The sequence below is a fragment of the Sus scrofa genome, chromosome 3 (assembly GCF_054392235.1).
Source record: "Sus scrofa isolate SSC_HxYL_T2T_F1_AM1 chromosome 3, Sscrofa_HxYL_maternal_Yorkshire_Landrace_v2.0, whole genome shotgun sequence".
Taxonomy (NCBI): Eukaryota; Metazoa; Chordata; class Mammalia; order Artiodactyla; family Suidae; genus Sus; species Sus scrofa.
The window spans coordinates 108,916,674-108,936,944 of NC_139385.1; the positions used below are offsets into that span (position 1 = coordinate 108,916,674).

General features: G+C 41.7%; 1 protein-coding gene across 13 annotated transcripts in view; it reads right to left on the reverse strand.

Annotated features, from left to right (window-relative positions):
- Positions 1-20,271, reverse strand: part of PLEKHH2 (pleckstrin homology, MyTH4 and FERM domain containing H2) — a 126,047-nt gene that overhangs the window by 14,536 nt on the left and 91,240 nt on the right. For 7 of the 13 annotated variants that reach the window (XR_014842050.1, XR_014842052.1, XR_014842048.1 and 4 more), the window contains 5 exons: positions 18,147-18,244; positions 16,322-16,499; positions 15,261-15,416; positions 12,451-12,548; positions 4,725-4,866 (listed from right to left, as the gene is read on the reverse strand). Coding sequence is in view for 4 of the 13 variants with exons in the window: in XM_021087574.2 (XP_020943233.1) it covers positions 4,725-4,866; positions 12,451-12,548; positions 15,261-15,416; positions 16,322-16,499; positions 18,147-18,244 (672 nt within the window). In the remaining 9 variants the exon portion in view is untranslated. The remainder of the gene's footprint in view (positions 1-4,724; positions 4,867-12,450; positions 12,549-15,260; positions 15,417-16,321; positions 16,500-18,146; positions 18,245-20,271) is intronic. The other 6 variants (XR_014842053.1, XR_002342738.2, XR_014842049.1 and 3 more) reach the window with 2 other exon arrangements.

The following is a 20,271-nucleotide window of genomic DNA, read 5'->3' on the forward strand; positions in this document are numbered from 1 at the left end:
TGAACATTCACATCCTTACCTAGACTCCCCCCCCCCCCAACAAGTGGATGGAGGGTTCCATCAGACCTTAGAGAAAGTCTGGGTCTTCATCCTAAAAGGGCTCTCTGGCTCCAGGTAGGCTGTTAACATAACCAGCCTCTGAGATTCTGGCCCCCGAGACTTCCCTTATCCAGTTCTTAATCTGACCAGCTACAGTCTAATTCCTTAGCTGAGGGGAGTTCCCGTCGTGGCGCAGCAGAAATGAATCCAACTAGGAACCATGAGGTTGGGGGGTTCAATCCCTGGCCTTGCTCAGTGGGTTAAGGATCCGGCGTTGCCCTGAGCTGTGGTGTAGGTTGCAGATGAGGCTTGGATCCTGAGTTGCTGTGGCTGTGGCGTATCCGTAGGCTGGCAGCTGTAGCTCTGATTGGACCCCTAGCCTGAGAACCTCCATATGCCACAGGTGTGGCCCTAAAAAAAACCCAAATAAATAAAAATAAATTCCTCAGCTGAGCTTCTTCCTTGCAGTCTATTCTTAGGAACTTTCTAGGTTCCTTGACCCAGTCTCTTACTTGTTGGTTTCTTGGCTTGGCTTTGCTGTTCAGCTTTTGCACCCCCATCTCCTATCTAGTCAGGTATTTTTTGAGTTTCCTTGCACCAAATAAAAGTTGTCCACCTGCTCTTCAAATAACTGGAATTCTTCCTTCAGAGCAAGCTTTTCCCTTTTCCCACCTACCACCAGGCAGTACTCAGCAGAGCTAGCTGTGAAACTTTAGACCAGGATTTAACCTCCAAGCATCTGACAGTTGGACAAACAATAGTGACAAACATAGAGGGCCATTGAAGGTAACCCTGGCTATTAGGGAACCCTACAGTGGGATCTTCAAACACAGTGTCTCCCTCTGGCTCCTGGCATACTGTGTAGCACAGAATGAACACAATACATGTTTGGAGAATAACTGAAAATCAACTCAGATAATTCCCCATATGCCTCACATCAACATAAACACCTTATCAGACACTATATACAGCAATCAGAACATCAGCTCCAAGGATTTCCTTATTAAGACAGAAAATATCAACAAGGTCCTAGAGATACTCAAATCTACAAGAGAAATAATTTTTTCTACAGAGCTCAGATTTCCTTAGCATATTTTATTTATCTTCACAAAAACTACTCCGAGGAAGAGATCAGAGGTAATATTTTCCTTTTATAGATGGAGGAATTATACTTTTTAGTTTGCAATATGCTCAGAATTTGTAGGTGTGTGATTGATTGTACCTTTATACCCCTTCTAAAAATTCATCTAAAATATTAGAAGCATCTATCTCCAAAGTATATAATTTTTCTTGGAGAAGCTTTCGCCACAAAAATACAAATTAAACAAGGAAGACAAATTTTAGCAAAAATGAGAGTGATTTTAACAGAGCATCTGTGCCTTTAGAGAACCAAAGCCTAGCTCAGCACCTGATAGGAAATCATTCCTAATCCTATGACCAAGAAAATATGGGACCTAGTTCTTTCTTCAGCTCCTTACCACTTGCATAAAGAGAACATTCAGTGCAGCCCTAATGCTTTAAAGTCTGGATGATCATGAAATTGTTCTGAGAGTAAACTAAATTGTCAACTATTCATTCATCCGAGAGCATGGATGCGGAATGGACTGTGTGTAAGGCACTGAGCTAGATACAAAGATGAACAGGGAGCGCCATCGCTCTCAGGAAGGGCAGAGTCAGTGGGGCAAAGCAGAAACAAGTAAGTAAAATAAACCGCTGAGGTCAGGACAGTAGTAGGACATGGGCAGGACATTACAGAAGCCTCAAGAGGGACAATTAACCCTCCTAGGCAGGATTCAAGGTTTGCTGGAACGAGGGACACTTTAGATGAAAATTAAAGGATAAACTCAAGTTAACAGGTAGAGGCACAGGAGTAGAGGTATTCTGAGCAGAGGGGACAAACAAGTAAAGCATAAGAGGTAAGAAAAAGTGAATCATATACAACTCAGGAGGGTCAAGTTCAAGGTAGGGAGTATTAAGAGATGAGGCTGGAGAGGCAGGCAGAGGTTAGATCATGGCAGTCCTTCCGTGTAAACCAGGGAAGGACAGAGTTAGAGGCACATTTTTGCTGTATCTCCAACCCCAGTTACCAGTGCTGCCTAACAAACCACCATGGCACAGTTTCTAGGCCGAGACCTTAGGAAAATGGCAGCTTCCACATCTTGTCTCTTCCGGGACATTGCTCTTGCCACCCAACCCCCATTCTGTGAGGAAGCACAGGCAGCCACTTGAAGAGGCCACAGGTGGGGGTTCCAGCTAACATTCCCAGTGGAAGTTCCAAACAACACTTGGCATCCGCCACCAGATGTGTGAGTAAATGGCCTTCAGAGGATTTCAGCCCTCAGCTGTAGTCACAACCAGGCTACAAGCTACGGCAGCTGATGCCATATGAAGCAGAGACAAGCTGCCCTGACACATTCCTGCCCAAACTGTATTTTGGGCTGAATCTTGGAGTCATCTGTTATGCAGCAACAGGTAACTGGAACAATCTCTCTAGATTCTAGGTGGAGGATAAAAGTGTGTGGGGGACCAGACCAGAGAAAAACACTTTGGTGAGAAGCCTGATGCAGGACGGCCAGCAGGATGTGATGATGGGTCTGAACCATAGCAGTGGTGGTTGGCATGGAGAAGAGGAAACAGAATTTAAATGGGCAGGGCATGGTGACGGGGGCGGGGGGGCAGTCAGGGATGATTCCTGGATTGGAAGCTTGCTTGGTGGACTGAGCAGAGGCAGTATCACAGTGAAGACGCAAAACGTGTAAGAAGAGAAGGGAACACAATTAGTTCAGTTCTTGATATGCTGAATTTAAGGAGCCCATGAAAGAAATATGCGCTAGAGAGAAAAGATGCGGGCATCACCAGCATAGGTGGTAGAAGAAATGAAAAGAATGGTTAAGATGTCCCAGGATGGTGTGCAGAGTAAGAAGACCGAAAATTCTGGGCAATTCAAGGCAGCCAACACACCATTTTCCCTTCATGCACCTGTGCAAAGATCCAGATGGGGTAGAGACTGTGGTTGCCTCTTGGGACCCTTCTTTCCTTCTTTCTGAGTAATCAAAATCTTGAATTTAGCTGGGATCCTTGCAGCCCAACTAAGACCACATTCTTTAGCCTCTCTTGTAGGCTGACAAGGCCATGGGACTTAAGTTTTGATCAAAGAAACATAAATGGAAGTGTTCCGTATAACTGCTGGGAAGCTTCTCGAAGGCAAGAGGGGGCATGCCCTTCTTCAGTGCTTCCTCCATGCTGATGCCTGGAGCACTGATGTGATGGCTGGAGCCCTGGCAGATCTCCAGGACTGTGAAGATGACAGCAGAATGGAGGGCAGGATAAAACCCAAGCCCCTAATGACTGCCGAGGTGCCAGCAAGCCTATCTCTTGTCAGGGAGGAGCAGATTCCCCACCCTCATCCCTCCAGGGTTCTTTTTGCTGGACCCAAAATGGATTAACAGGAGAAAAAAACAGTTGAATGCACAGAGGTCTCATAGAATTAGAACTCCTGAAATGACCAAAGCAGGCTGTTTACATATCATTTTTAGACAAAGAAACAATTGTTTGTGAAGATTTAACAAAATAAAGGGGCTTGTGCTTAGGGGAGCAGACTAATGAAAAAGTAACAAAATTTGTTCATACAGCTTTCTGAGCCTTGAATTCCCTAACTCTGGTGATAAGGATGCTTCTATCCTCCTGGTAGAGGGAGGGCACCTTCACATGGGAGATTTATTTCCTGCCTTTAGAGGAAAAGAGGGGGGCAGAGTGGCTTTTTGAATATCTATTTCCCCCCACACACACTGGCTGTTTCTCAAGCAACTTTAGTTCAAAATAATCAACATTTAGGATTCCCTGGTGGCACAGAGGGTTAAGGTTCCAGTGGCTTAGGTCACTGCTGTGGTGCAGGTTCGATCCCTGGCCCGGGAATTTTCACACAATATGGGCGAGGCCAAAAAGAAGAGAAAAATTAGCAAAAAATAAAGGGGAGTTTAAAAAAAAAAACCATGCCATTGAGGCATAATTTGGGGCAGAATGCTCTCTCTATGTGAAAGACAAATAAATTTTTTTTTTTTTTGGTCTTTTTAGGGCCATACCCACAGCACATGGAAGTTCCCAGGCTAGGGGTCAAATCAGAGCTGTAGCTGCCAGCCTATACCAGATCCTTAACCCACTGAACGATGCCAGAGATCAAACCCTCAACCTCGTGGTTCGTAGTCAGATTTGTTACCGCTGAGCCACAACGGGAACTCCATATACTTCTATTTTGATTGTCACCTTTAATTTGCACGTGTGTATGTTCATAGATGTCTGAACTTGATACAATGGGTAAATAAAATAAAGAGCTTTAGCTTTTTAAAAGACTGATCCTCTTAGGTTGCTGAACAATTTTGGCTTGGCATCTAAACCCCCACAGTTTGACACTCAAACTCCTTTATTAAATGCAAAGCCTAGCAGGATACATCCAAAGAATTAAGAAACTAGGTTCCCTTTATGGAACATTGTTGCATTCTACATCATTGCAACTGTCAGCAATCGGAGTCAAACTGTAATTATAATGCCTGTAATTTTTAAGGTGTTAATCATAGCAAATTGGATTTAAAGAATTACCAAAAGTATATTGTTTTACGACATTTAATTCAGTGGCGAAATTAGTATTTTATCTTTACAAAACATTCCTTACATAACATGGAAGTTACCTGCGCTAAAAGAGCCGCCATTTCTAATGCCAGGTCTCTGTTCAGAGGAAAGAGTCCATTTATTATTTGATCATTTGTCTGATACATTAGCAGCAGTTTTTCTCTATCAGTCTCTCCATGAGCTTGCATTGAGAAATACAGTCTGTAAAAAAAGAGGAGACTTTTCATTAAACGACATGCTTACAAAGGAGGCAAAGAGAAATCCAGTGAACTGATACGGGTTGTTCTAACAGTAGTTCTTTAAGTGCTACAAACTTTGACGATCATTGTCTGTTAATGACCTCTATTTCTGTTCTTGTTAACATTTTTCAGCAAACTGAGTAAAAACTTGTTTGAGGATGAGGCTGTAAGATGCGTCCATGCCATTTCTGTGCCCTTAAATTTAATTTTAGGTGTTACTGAAGGACCTCAGTCACCAAGGGGCTATATAAACCTAATTTTCAAAACACTCATGATCTTTCCTAAATACCCTGGACACACCAGGGAATAGGAAATGAAGGTTTCAATTCAAAATCGACATCAAATGATCAAGGAGGGCCGTTTTCTTGGGAAACAGCCAAGTTTCTCAAGCAACTTTAGTTCAAAATAATCAACATTTAGGATTCCCTGATGGCACAGAGGGTTAACCTTTAAATGTTTTGACTTTTTTTTTTTTTTTTTTTTTTGCCACATACTGATAAGCAGCCTTAGGATCTCAAAAATAGCTTACGTGTTGTTATTACTTGTTAAAATATGACATGGTTTTGTTCACCTGGGTCATCATCAATTCATTGACCCTCTGTGTTTATTCACTGTGCTGTTTCTTTGTAGGTGGGATTGCTGGGGCTCTAGCTTCAGGCTGTAGAACCGGCATGGAGCACTGTAAACGCCGTAAATGCTCCGACAATGCAATGGATAAGCAGCATCGTGACATGTCTTCACATTGTCACGACAACAGAGTGGCAGGAAAAGAGAGATTTAGATCCGGCATGTATTAAGTGTGTGCTCAATTAGCTATGATTGGATTTCCAGCCTTATTTCCCCATCCACTTGAGGGAGAGGATACCCTGTCATCTGCTATAGTCTCTCTCATGGTAATTATCTCCAATAGCAAGGAATGAGAGGGCAGCGGGTCAGAATCTTGGAAGAAGCACTGGGGGTGTACTTTGCAAAGCTCTTCCTCCCCATATCATTCGGATCATTCTTTCTATTCATGCCAGCTTAGAGTGGTTCCTTGAAAAAATAATTATCTGTGACTGCACAATGACAAACTGTCAACTGGTAGAAGAATATGGCTGGGCAACAGAAATAGATTCTAAATTCAAAATGATGTTAGCAAAGGGAGAGAAAACAAATGGAATAAAGTTCAAGATGAGGAGTTCCCGTCGTGGCTCAGCAGTTAGTGAATCCAACTAGCATCCATGAGGACACGGGTTCGATCCCTGGCCTTGCTGAGTGGGTTAAGGATGTGGCTCAGATCCCACATTGCTGTGGCTCTGGCATAGGCCGGCGGCTACAGTTCTGATTGGACCCCTAGCCTGGGAACTCCAGATGCTGAGAGTGCGGCTCTAAAAGCCAAAAAAAAAAAAAAAAAAAAAGAAAGAAAGAAAGATAAAAGCCCCCCCTCCTTTGGGACATGTGAACATAAAAATGTTCACATGTCCCAAAATGTTCACATGTCCGAAAAATAAGCTCAGTACAAAAGTACTGAGCTTATTTTTTCCACTTGAAATTAAGAACTATGTCTTATTCATCACCATCGTCCACTAGGGTGTATTTAGCTAAGGGTTACCCCTGGAAGGTTCTTAACTAAAAGTCTGAATTCATAATAGGCTAGGAGGGAAAAAAGAACCAAATGTTCAAATGGCTACAGGCAAGAACTGAAGTGCATTTTCTATCATTTCTGGTTTTTTTTTTTTTTTTTTTTTTTGTCTTTTTAGGGCTGCACCTGAGGCTTATGGAAGTTCCCAGGCTCGGTGTTGAATCGAAGCTGTGGCCATCGGCCTTCGCCGCAGCAATGCAGGATCCGAGCTGCGCCTGCGACCTACACCACAGCTCATGGCAATGCCAGAGCCTTAACCCACTGAGCAAGGTCTGGGATGGAACCCCTGTCCTCACAGACACTGGTTGGATTCTTTACCGCTGAGCCACAACGAGAACTTCCATTTTCTATCATTTCTGACACACCAGTAAGACTGAACCTTGGAAGGGAAAAGGAAGCACTATAAGCGTGAAAGGGAAAAGCAATTCCAGACACACAAACAGGAATATAACACGGAGGAATCGATGGCTCAAGGTCCTAGTGGAACAGTTTGGGCTCCAACAACTATACGGACATTTGGAGAGAATGTGGGAGGAACTAAAGAGTCACAAAATTGATGAAGTCAGAAAATCAAATCCACAGGCCTTGACTAGGAAAGGCCTGGGAAACGTGATCTGTCTCTCCCAACATGAGCAGCTTCCAGCTGCTCCCAATCCCACAGGAGCCTGAAGTCGAGAAAGCAAGCTTCCGTCACAGCAGGCAGGGTACACGATGGATGGCAGGGTAGTCCCAAATGCCCACCTCCTCATTTGACACCCAGGAAGCCAAATACCATGCGGTGGAAATCACATCGCCGTGTGGACCAGTGTCACCAAGCACGCACTGTTCCGAGTTCAGCGGAGCGCTCGGCCCTGCTGAGCAATCCCTGTGCTCACCTCCAAATGCCTCCTTACTGCATTCCTACTATGGCCTTTCTCGGCAACGGCAATGTGTAAACTTCCTGAGGGAACAGCCTCCTTTTGTTCCCTGATCTGCTGATAACACTCTACGAAACTTGCAGTTCTGAGCCCCCCTTTCCCTGTTCTCCTCCAGCCTCCACAGCTACCACTTCAGGTCCTGTGCTCAGAAGCCAGCAGTCCGTGAAGCAGCCCTCTGTGTTCCCACGACATCTGGTACAGATACGGTACAGTCACGGTGGAGGGACTACTCCTGAGGCATCTACTGCGACAAGGGCTTTACATTCGCCAACATTTGGTCCTGCAGGCACCCCTAAAGGAAGGTACTGCCTTCACCTCCATTTTCCGGAAGAGGTACCTGGGACGCGGTCAAGGCCGCAATGTGAGCGCAGGAGCCGGGATGCTAAGCCAGGCCACTTCTCTCCAGAGCCCATGTTCTTCACTGCTCTGCCACACTGCTCCTGTTATAGCAGTCATCACATTGCTGAGAATTCATGTCTGTCTCTCCCTATCAACTGTCAGATTCTAGAGGATAGGAAAATTCTATTCACCCTTGAAACTCTAGGGCTTCAACAAGACCTGGCACTGGCAGACACGGGACAGAAGTTCACTGCCAGCATAGATGAATGGTGGTGAGAACTGTTACATACAGAAGTTATCCGCCAAAAAAGCTTGACATATCCCTTCTGTAGCCTTGGGTGAAAGAGTTAGCTCTCTAAAGCTTCAGTTTCCTCATCTATAAGATGGAGATAGTAATAATACCTACCTCATAGAAGGGTTGTTAGGATTACAAGAGATGAGGCATATAAAGAGCTCAGCCCAGGGCCTGGCCTGTGGTAAGTGCTCAGTAAATACTGGTGGTAGTTATTACTATAGTATTATTACTATGATGATGCTGACTCTTCTCTAGAGGTCTTTAGTATCACCAGAGTCTCTTTATACTAGAATTTGGGGGGGGGGGTGCCTGTCAACATAGCGGGAAAAAATGGGATGAATTAGGTGACCTGTAAAGGGGCTTCTTGGGAGTTTCCATCGTGACACAGGGGAAAAGAATCCGACTAGGAACCATGAGGTTGCAGGTTCCATCCCTGGCCTGGCTCAGTGGGTTAAGGATGTGGCGTTGCCATGAGCTGTGGTATAGGTGGCAGATGCGACTGGGATTTGATGTTGCTGTGGCTGTGGTGTAGGCAGGCAGCTGTAGTTCTGATTAGACCCCTAGCCTGGGAACCTCCATATGCCGAGGTCGTGGGTGTGGCCCTAAACAGCAAGAAAAACCAAAACCAAAAACAAACAAACAAAAAAAGAAGCTTTTTGGCTTAGAAGTCAATGGATATATGTACTCTTACAGTCAGCTAAAGATGGCAGAGATGGGAATTTTTTTTTTTTTTTTTTTTTTTTTTTTTGTCTTTTTGCTATTTCTTTGGGCCGCTCCTGAGGCATATGGAGGTTCCCAGGCTAGGGGTTGAATCGGAGCTGTAGCCGCCAGCCTACACCACAGCTCACGGCAACACCGGATCGTTAACCCACTGAGCGAGGGCAGGGACTGAACCCACAACCTCATGATTCCTAGTCAGATTCGTTAACCACTGCGCCACGATGGGAACTCCCAAGATCTTTAACTGCTAAATCTGTATAATTAAAATTCCATAACTGACTAAATATAAATAAAAACTCCATGATAAAGAGAGCTGGTGTTTAGTGTTGCTTCTAACAGTGTTGCTCGACAGATGAAGAATCAAGTCCATGGCTGCATGATTGGTCACAGCCAGTTCCCCTCCTAACTGTGTCACTGGAAATTAGGGCTTATTGGATTAGCTATTTCTACATATGTGCAAAGCATGGCCATATTTAGAAATACAGTACTTTCTCATAGCTGTGGCTATCCAGCCATTTCAGACTTCTGTCAAAAATTAACAGAAGGTTGAGCTGCTTTTTTCTGACATCAAAGATACCATCATGGGAGTTCCCGTTGTGGCTTGGCATGTTAAGGACCTGATGTTGTCTCTGTGAGGATGTGGGTTCGATCCCTGATCTCACTCAGAGGGTTAAGGATCCGCTGTTACTATAAGCTGTGGCATAGGCTACACATGCAGCTCTGATTCAACCCCTAGCCCAGGAACTTCCATATGCTGCAGGTGTGGCTGTAAAAAAGGAACAAAGATACTGTCATGAGGCTTTTTTTTTTTTTTTTTCTCTTAGCAAGGCAATCTTTAGTATGTGTTATTCATGACTGCCTTTGTCCTTCCTGGTGGACGTAATGCATTATTCTTGTGTGTCTTTTAGACCACTTTTCTCCATTTCATCCAAATTTAATTTTGGTTCCAACTGTGGCTATCATAGTCAAAAATCGGTATGTATTTAGCATTCATAAGGTATGAATTATTAGGAATAGTCTTAGACATAGAAGTAATTTCATTTAGAGCCAACAAAACCAAAACAGAATTCCTGAACTTCTTCTCCATAAAAATAGATAGCAGGTCAGGTCCAGGAGTTAGCTTCCTTCCACATAAAGGTATGATCAAAAGGGATGGGCAGCAACAAAGACCTCTAGATGTATGCTTTTCAAAACTTGGCATGCCTAAGAATCACCTGGAGAATTGTTAAAACACAGACTCCTGGGTCTTATCCCCAGAGATTCTGACTCCGTAGGTCTGAAGTAGGGCTGAGTAATTTGCGTTTCAATGTGTTTCCCTGTGATACCAAAGCTGCAAGTCTGGGGTCCACACTTTGGGAACCACTGCATCGGTCACAAAACTAGAACAATCACCCGCAAGGTCTATGTCTTGGTCTGCTGTTCTTGCCAGTCACCAGTGGACCACAGGTGAAGTGGAAACAGGTTCCTCCAGGAGCAGAGCCTATTAGACTTCTAAGTAATCCTGCTTATCTCTAGGAATGCGTGGTTTTCAAACCTTTGATACCAAAGCTTCATAGTGACCTTCTTGTTGCTCAGGACTCCTGTGAATCGCCACAGCTCCTGAACCTCCAAAGAGGGACGCGGCAGTGGCTCACAACCACCATTTATTCAGATCAAGGGAGTCTGTTCAAACAGTGGTGGCCCTTTAGTGGCTGGATGTGTAAGAGGAGTCCACGGTATGAAAGCACAATATTTATTTAACCGTTCCTCTATTAATAAACATAAGTCCCCCCCCACACTTATTTTCCACTGTTATAAAAAAATACTGGAATAATCTTATCCACTTATGTGGGTATTTCTGTGGGACAGAATACCAGCAAAAGAAATCCTGAACTGGATCAAAGGCTGTTACATTCCTCATGCTATACGGTACCTTTACTTCTTACATTCCAATTTCGGATCTACGAACACCTTCCAAAAGGAGGCCTCTGAAAAAAGTCAAGGCGACACCACCAATTCTACCAGGCTCTTGGTCTGATATTTTAGATTTCTTACTTTATGGGGTACGAGAGTCAAATAAAACCAGAAAAATACCCCTCTTTTTTGGTATAGTTAATATGACCTGGTCAGTGAATACTGGTTATTAAGTACCACCTTCTGCTAACACATGGAAGAAAAGATGATATTTTTTTTAAAAAGAAAAAGAGAATGTTTTCTGACATATGTCAGAGTATATTAAAATTGCATCTATTGAGAGGGTAATGTATTCCACAGAGAACAGACTTGTGGTTGCCACGGGGGTGGAGAGGGAGTGGAATGGACAGGGAGTTTGGGGTTGGTAGATGAAAACTATTACATTTAGAACAGATTAGCAATGAGGTCCTATGTACAGCACAGGGAACTATATCCAGTCTTGAGATAGACCATGACGGAAGAGAATATAAGAAAGGGCATGTATATGTATGTATGACTGGACCATTTTGTGGTACAGCAGAAATTGGCACAACATCAACTATACTTTAATAAAAAAATAAAAATAAAAAAAGAAGGTACGAGCCCTGGTCCCGCCAGCTTTTCCCCAGTTCCTGAGCACTCTATAGCCTCCCTCTATAGACTTTCAACTTCCTTTCCCCCCCATTTCAATGCTCCCACTCCCAACCCACTTCTGACCTTGGCATAAGCATCATTTCCTCAAAGAAGCCTCCCAACATCTCCGGTCTAGGTCAGGGTTGCTGCTATGTGTTCTCGCAGAAACACACTCTTTTCTTTCAGAGAACTTAATGTGTAATTCTATGTTGATTAGAGTTATAGGAAAACTAACAACCGCCCTCCACACTAGCCTGTAAATTCCAAAAGATCAGAGATTGTGTCTGTTTTTATTATCACTTTATCCAGAGCATCTAAGTGCCTGGCTTATCAATGAAGCTCAATAAAAAGAGAAAGACTATGAAAGACAGAGAATGAGTGGATGTGAACATATCGCTTCTAAAACACTTGAGGAAACATAACTATTTCTTCTTGCTACAGGTCTGTAGGAGGGTATGTGAGTATTCAGTCTTATGAAAAAAGGTAATAACAGTGTTAAAGGAAATTTTAAAGTGAAGGATTCATCCTTTATCGACTACCCTAAGAGAGCAGCTAATTATTTCCTACAGTTTTCTTCTAGTCTTTGTCGGAATGTATATTTTTATAAAATATAATTACTTATGACATTAAAAACCTAGAATTAGAGACAAAATTTCACACGACAGCTTCTTCTGACAGAAGTAGAGTTATAAATTATAGGAAAACAAACATACGAATAAATATAACTTTTTTTTTGTTGTTGTTCTTTATGTCTTTTTAGGGCGGCACTCGCCGCATATGGAGGTTCCCAGGCTAGGGGTCGAATCAGAGCTATAGCTGCTGGCTATGCCACAGCCACAGCAATGCCAGATATGAGCAGTGTCTGCGACTATACCACAGCTCACGGCAACTCTGGATCTTTAACCCATTGAGTGAGGCCAGGGATAGAACCTGCATCCTCATGGACACTATTCAGATTCGTTTCCACTGACCATGATGGGAACTCTGCAAATAAGTATAACTTTTAAGCTATGCAAGAGGAAGCTAAATTCCATGATTTGAACATAAGTGTATACTCCTACTTTGGCACTTGGCAATGGTATTACACACCTGTTTTTATAAGTGAGACGAACAGTTCTCGTACCTTCCCATTTTCCAGGCTGCTGCTCTTTGGAAGCCTGTTCCCACTTAGAAATAATGTCACAAATCTAGAAAGGAAGTGGAAAATTGAGATTCATAATATTTTTCGCATTGGCATTTTTTTGAAGACAAGCACGTCCAGAGACTAAAAATTTTCAATTAATGTGATCAAACCAAATGGATGGAAGCTTTCCGTTTTAGGCTTCTGCAGCTCCGAGTTTAGGATTTAATTATAAATCACTTCTTTGGTCCACTTATCCTTTTGGACACACATTAACTTTGGACTGTGGCCACGAATTTTTTACTCAAAAAGAATTTTTTTTTTTAGGGCTATGTCCGAGGCATATGGACATTCCAAGGCTAGGGATAGAACTGGGACCACAGCTACCAGCTTATGCCATAGCCACAGCAATGCAGGATCCCAGCCACATCTGCGACTTACACTACAGCTCACGGCAATGCTGGACCCTTAATCCACTAAGCAAGGCCAGGGATCGAACCTGAGTCCTCATGGATACTAGTAGGGCTCGTTGACTGCTGAGCCACATAGGAACTTCCCCAAAAGAAATCTTAATGAAGGATTGCAAGAGACTGGAGACAAGAAGATTTCCAGGAATTTTTCATGATTCAGTCACTGAAGAAGCAACTTCTCCACCTTCTGAGTTTATAAAGATTGGAATAACTGAAGTTATCCCAAAGAAATCAAATATAATGTTAAGGTGGTTTTTTTTTTTTATTGGGAAAGAACAAACATTCTTCAGAAACCAAATAAATATTTGCTTATTTATTAACTGGCCATTTACAGAATTATAAATAGAAGTTTTCAAAATTATATAATAAGCAGTTATTCATCACAGCCCCTAATATTTACTCAGCTCAAGTCAACCCAAAATCCTAGCTTATTTTATTGGCTGATGATGAACAACAGTGCTCTAGGGATGTCTGTCTCAAAACTGTGCATTTGTAATGGTTGGTCTTGATACACCTGGATATGCTTGGAGGTGAGAAGAAAAAGACATTCATTTACCTAGATTTCTCCATATGCCGCTGAAGAGAGAGACGGGGCTGTGGTGAGGGGCAGAATCATATCTTCCGACAGACACTCCTAATGAACTAGGTATGAGCTTTAACATATTCTGCAGAACCCCATGGAGACCCAACAGATCATTCTGCAAGTAGAGCTAGGCTCTGCGAGTCAGGTGAAAGTAATGATGTTTCTTATCTCTAAATTCATGGGAACTTCCACTGCTTTGCCCCAATTTTTTAATCACCAAATCACAGAAATACTTTTAATCTGGAAAAAGGTACTTATTCCCAAAAGTAATCAAAGACCACATCAAGGAAGAGGTCCAGACCTGGTTCCAGCTGTTTGCGTTGCCATAAGTCATTTCCCACTCTGGGCCTCAGTTTCCTTATTTGCAAAATAAGTCAGTTCATTCTCTAAGGTTCTTTATGGTTCTATATCCTATATTTTTAATTGCTGTCATTGCTAGATGGAAACTTTATTAAAGTTATTTTACTATGTGACCTGGAAAACATTTTATTTTTTCTTTTTATGGCTGCACTTGCAGCATAGGGAAGTTCCCGGGCAAGGGGTCGAATCGAAGCTGCAGCTGCCCAGCCTACACCACGGCCACAGCCACACCAGATCCGAGCCACATCTTCGACCTATGTCACATCTTGCAGCAATAGCAGCCACTGAGTGAGGCCAGGGATTGAACACAGACATTACGTGGGGTTCTTAGGCCACAGAGCCACAGTGGGAACTCCTAGAAAACATTTTTACAGAATCTTCCAAATCCCTGTCTTTGCTCATGATTTTCCTTATGTCTGAAATCCCTTCTTTATTTCCACAGGTCCATTTTCTACTTGGTAGAAAGTCCCTCAAAGTCCAGTTGGGAGCTTTTCCCTAATTTCCAATCTGAACTTAATCTCCCCCTCTGCAGGATGTTCACCACATTCTCAAAATACTCATCACTTTTAGATCTAAGGTTATCAGTGTATAAGGCTACTCTTCTCTAAGGAAATTAAAGTTCATGTGGGAAGGGACTATTTCTGGTCCTTCTTTTATACCCCACAGGGTCTGGTCCAGCTTCTGAGACACACTAAATAGTTCCATAAATACTGCTGAATAAATGAATAAAATGGAAAGCCATTTTATTAGAGAATCTACATCTCTACATTTTTTTACCCTAAAATTTAGGTTATTATTAATCCTCTTTCTTTCTTTAACATGGAGTATGTGTGTGTGTGTGCAGATTGTATTAAGAATTCTATGGCTTCAGGTTAAGGACTTGGTGTTGTCACTGCTTGGCTGAGGTTTGATCCCTTGCCTGGGAACATCTACATGATATAGTCAAAACAAAACAAACAAACAAACAAACAAATTCTATGGCTTTAACAAAGTTCTGCCATATTATGCTTTTGTCTTCTAGGGCTTCACCTGTGGCATATGGAAGTTCCCAGGCTAGGGGTCGAATTGGAGCTCCATTTGCCAACCTACGCTACAGCCACAGCAACGCCAGATCTGGATCTGAGCCTCATCTGCAACCTATACCAGAGCTCACGAACGTAACCAGCGAGGCCAGGGAACAAACCTGTGTCCTCATGGATACTATTCAGATTCATTTCCACTGAGCCACGACAGGAACTCCATCTTTTTAAATGAAGAGTAGATTGCTTAAATTTTTGGACACATCTTGAGCTAAACGTTTTGCAAATAACAGAGTAGCTTCTTTGATGTTTGCTGGGTCTGCCTTCTTAACAAGAGTAGGTTTTACCTTGATGTTCCCTTGAAGACAATGCTCTAAATCCCTGCCAGAAGGATCATCTGTGAACAATGCAAATCCAGACTGGGCTGGCTTCCTCATCCCTGTATCCTGGTTCAAAGTATTCAAAAATTCTTCCACTGTGGTAGATGCATCAAATCCAACGACCTAAACAAAAATAGCAAAGTCGTTCTCTTAATAAAAAGGAACACGCATTTCAAACTTAGATTTCAGGGGGGGAAACAGGGCATACTTGATGCATGATTAATGATAACATATATTTATTTAGGTGCTTTAACTTTTTTCAAAGTGCCACTGGAGAAAATTAATGTCATCTTAGTTGTTAGCTTGCTATAAGAATTTAGAAATCTTGGCTTCAGCCAACAGACATGAATTCAAAAAAGAAAGATCATTTGACAGCTATAAACATCTTGCAGAGATATTATGCCTACCCATTAGAAGTAAACCCAGAACTACAGCACAATATGTAATCTTTAATCAAAGAAAAAGAAATAAACAAGAAATGTACCTAAACAAATGAACATTTTATGCATTTAACTCTTCCTTCTTTAATATGCAGTTAAGTATCTGAATCCTGTGATAAAAGGCTTAGAGCGACAAAGACTAATTGCTAGCTTTGGAACAGGTTTGCTTTCGTTAATAAGCAAGCATCTAGATCTGAGAGTTGGACAGTTTTTCCAGATAATTTCTGAGATCTGAAGACTTTAAAGAGACTAAACCTATCACACCCCATGTTAGTAATTATTTCCTCACCCAGCCGGTACACTGGTGGGGAAAGGCCTCAATCAAAGTATTTTTGTTTTTCTCCATCAGAATTATAATGGCAGTGAAACTCCTTTATTCCGTTCTATATGGATTGTTTGGAGGGATTCCTTTTTAGCAAAACTGTTTCAAAACTCAGCTGTTCTGAGAGAAAGTCTCATACATTTGCAGGTTTATCACTGCCAGCTGCTGACAGAGGTAGGCAGACAGTCTCACTTCCCAATCCCGCAGAGGTTACACAAAGGATTCTAGGCTAAGCGTGTTTTCACGGGGTAGCAAGGCTAATCCACCTGATATATCCCATTCATGAAGTGCACCGGGATACTGAAGGGCAAAGAATGATGATATGGGTTTCGAAGAAGGGTTGAAAGAATTTCCATTCTTGAGGGTCTTGCTTCTCGATCTCCATTCTGTTGTGTTCTTTCTACACATCGCTGGCAGTAAATGGCATATTTTCCAAATTCTGTCCTATAATACAAAAATTAAGATAAAGCCTAAGAATAAATCAAATTAAGACAACCTTTTATATATATGCAACCATCAAGAGAGCTTTCCTTGGTGTACATTATTATAATGATTATGCTAAAGCTGACAGTAAATTTTCTTTTTTTGTGATAATATTAACTGCTGTCACTTTTCTCAAATTCTAGTGTCTTTACTTTTGTCACTGACTAAACCAGACTTCCCCACAAAGCAGTCTTCATCTTTATCATATTATTATACTCAAAAAATAAATTTAAAATTGCCAGATATTATATGGTCAATATACAGCGATTATATTAGCAAATGTAAAGAAAATAACTGTATAAAGACTAGCACAGGATAACTTAAGAAGTACATGATGCAACGGAGCTCTCTTGAAGAATACAGAAGTTAGTGCCTGACTACTAAGCAAGGTAAGAAAACATCTTCAAACAAAAATAAAAACAATGTTTTCTTCTTGACAAAACATGCATGTCTTATAAAAATGTCATGCCTTAAACAAAACCACTGGAGTACATAAATCCAGTAAAAGCTGGATAGAGACCTTATTTGCTTTCATTTGCCATACACAATTTTTGTTCCATTTATAAAAGCATATTTATAACACTTCTAAATATATTTGTATTTAAGTGCCTTCTTTCTTATTTTTTTTGGCTGTACCAGGAGCTTGCAGAAGTTCTTGGGCTAGGGATGGAACTTGTGCTACAACAGCAATCTGAGCTGCTGCAGTGACAACACTAGATCTTTAACCCACTGTGCCCCTAGGGAACTCCCTCACCTGCCTTCCAGGTAGATTTAAACTGTCACCGTCATCTGGTGGTCCTCAATGACTACAACTGAAATTACATGATCTTGGATGCTCCCCTTATGGCTCAGTGGTAACGAGCCCGACTAGTGTCCATGAGGATATGGGTTCGATCCCTGGCCTCGTTCAGTGGGTTAAGGATCCAGTGTTGCTGTGAGCTATGGTATAGGTCGAAGATGTGGCTCGGGTCCTGCACTGCTGTGGCTGTGGTATAGGCGGGAAGCTGTAGCTCTGATTAGACCCCTAGCCAGGGAACTTCCATATGCTACAGGTGTAGCCTTAAAAAGAAAAAGAAAAAAAACACACAACCTTGATGACAGCATCTGCAAAATGTATTATGACCTGGAGGATATTTTCCTACTGTTTCCAAGTTGTTTTTTGTTTCCTATTGTTTGTTTGTTTGAGTCCCAGAGTCTATTTAAACAACCTAACTGAACCTCTTGGACAAATGATCCTGATATCCCTTGGCCAGGCACACTGGGTCCCAGTGAAAGAAAATCATTGTGACAACTGGATTTTAAAGGTCTTTTTCAAAGGAGTAAAAATTCTGAAGGAATTCAAATGCGCATAATTAGAAAAGGTGGGAAGACCATCAGAGAAGTCTTCAAGTTCAAGTTGAATGGAAGTTGTCAAGCTTTTACCACAATCTTCCATAAGAGATTTAGCATAACAAAGGAAGTGTTTTCCCAGTTTCACATAAATGATAACCAAAGGCTTCCTTTACCAACATTTGTTTCACACATTCTTTCACAAATGTACCTGGCAGGTTCCTAAATACCTAGATTTATTGTAGACTGTCAGAGGCTGCTGGCTAGTAGCTTGCATACCTGGAATCTGCATTCCTCTTTAGGTGGAGTCTGAGGAGCCACAGGAAAGGATGATGAGGAAGGAAGAGCCCAACACAGAGGGCCAAGAGCTGCCAGCCCTGGGCAAAGAGAAGCAGCAGAGGTTAGATACCACATGGTCAGCAGAGATCGAAGTCAAGTGAGTGTGCCTGACAGAGGCTGGGAGGTCAAGGGGATGATGACAATTTTTTTCTTTTTTTTTTTTCCTTTGGTTGCACTCATGACATATGAACATTCCAGGGCCAGGGATCCAACCTGTGCCACAGCAGTGACAATGCCAGATCCTTAATCCACTGAACCACTAGGGAACCAATCTTTTTTTGACCCCAAAATGTTTTTGCTTCTTCCACATAGACATTATCTGTTTAGAGCATTTATAGTACATAAAAATATAAAAGCTTCATATTGGCTGAGGTCCATAATCCATCCAGTTGTGCAAACTGTTGTCTACAACTGAGGTACCAAAAGACATAACATGGTAGTCCTTTTTGATATCACACCCAAAGATTAGAGAAATTGTTCCTTTTTGTTCATTTATGTGTTAACTCCTTCACTGAAATATAAGTAATAGCACTGAGAAAAGATGGATTGAAAAATGGTAAAAAAGGAGTTCCCATTGTGGCTCAGTGGTTAACAAATCTGACTAGGAACCATGAGGTTGGGGGTTCGATCCTTGTCCTCTCTCAGTGGGTTAAGGATCCAGCATTGCCGTGAGCTGTGGTATAGGTTGCAGACATAGCTCGGATCCCAAGTTGCTGTGGCTGTGGTATAGGCCATTGGCTATAGCTCCGATTTGACTAAGCTGGGAACCTCCATATGCCATGGGTGCAGCCCCCCAAAAGACATAAATAAATAAATAAACAAACAAATAAATAAAATTAAAAAATAATAATAAAAAGGAGAAGAAGGAAAGACCCTGCCCTTGAAGAACCCACAGTCTAGGAGAAGATGTTATACATTTAAACAGTAATTTATAATACACCATTGTCAAATCAATGTAATAACGTTTTTGAAGTGTAACCAATGGAGGGAGTGACTAACTGTTGTGGGAGTCAGGAAAGAATTTACGGGAGAGATGCTGCTTGGGCTGGACTGTGAAGTCCACATATGGGAAGAAAGCAGGGGGATCCACATAACAGGAATAATGCCAAGTGCAAGGTGAAGGATAATGCAAAGGCAGGGTGTGTTTGAAGAATAGGGAGAGTTTATTTATTCACTGAATGCTGAAGGCAGGATGCATAAGATGAAGTGAAGAGAGAAGAGGCCATTGGAGCCAGACTATGAAGGATCCTTAAGGCAAATGAAGCTTAAGCCTCACCACCCCTCTCACACACAGGTCCCCTCCAAATCCCTGGGGCAGGCCCTCGGAGCTGTCAGAGTCATATGACATGGTCATATGCTCTTTTAAAATGTGTAAAAGTAATGTATTCTATATTCTTTTTCTTAGAGAGTATTCATTGCATAAGCCTCAAAGTTCCACAAAACTTGGATCCATGCTAGGGTAAGAAATTTGTTTCATTCTGTGGTTGACAGGGAGTCAATAAGCAAAGATTATTATTTACTCTTCAATTGAAGAGTAAACTCAAGTGACTAAAAAAAAACCCTGAAAATAAATTCAACTGCCCTAATGATTAAAGAAATACATCCAAAATCAACAGTGAGATACTACTTTTTACCTCAAAAGAAATTAAAAGAAGAATTATACTGAATATCGCTGAAGATACAGCAAAGTTCTAGACGTTGATTCAATGAAATGCACTGGACTTGCATACAAAATTTAGGTTTAAAGATGTTTACTGCAGTGGTATTTATTATAGGAAAAATAATTGGAAAAACCTAAATGTATAGCAGTTGATACAATGCAACGGAAGACTGCTGAAAGCTATAGGATAAATGACTATGTTCCATAGTTTTAAAAAAGTAGTATGCACAGATTAAGTGACTCCCTCCGGAGAAGTGGAATGGAAAATATGCTGAGACAAATAGGAAATTTATTCTATACTTTATCCCATTTTGTATGGCTTGCATCTTTGCTATTTAGTATTATCTATTACATTTCAATTTTTCTTTAAATATTTTAATCTGTTTCTTAAGATCCATGATATAA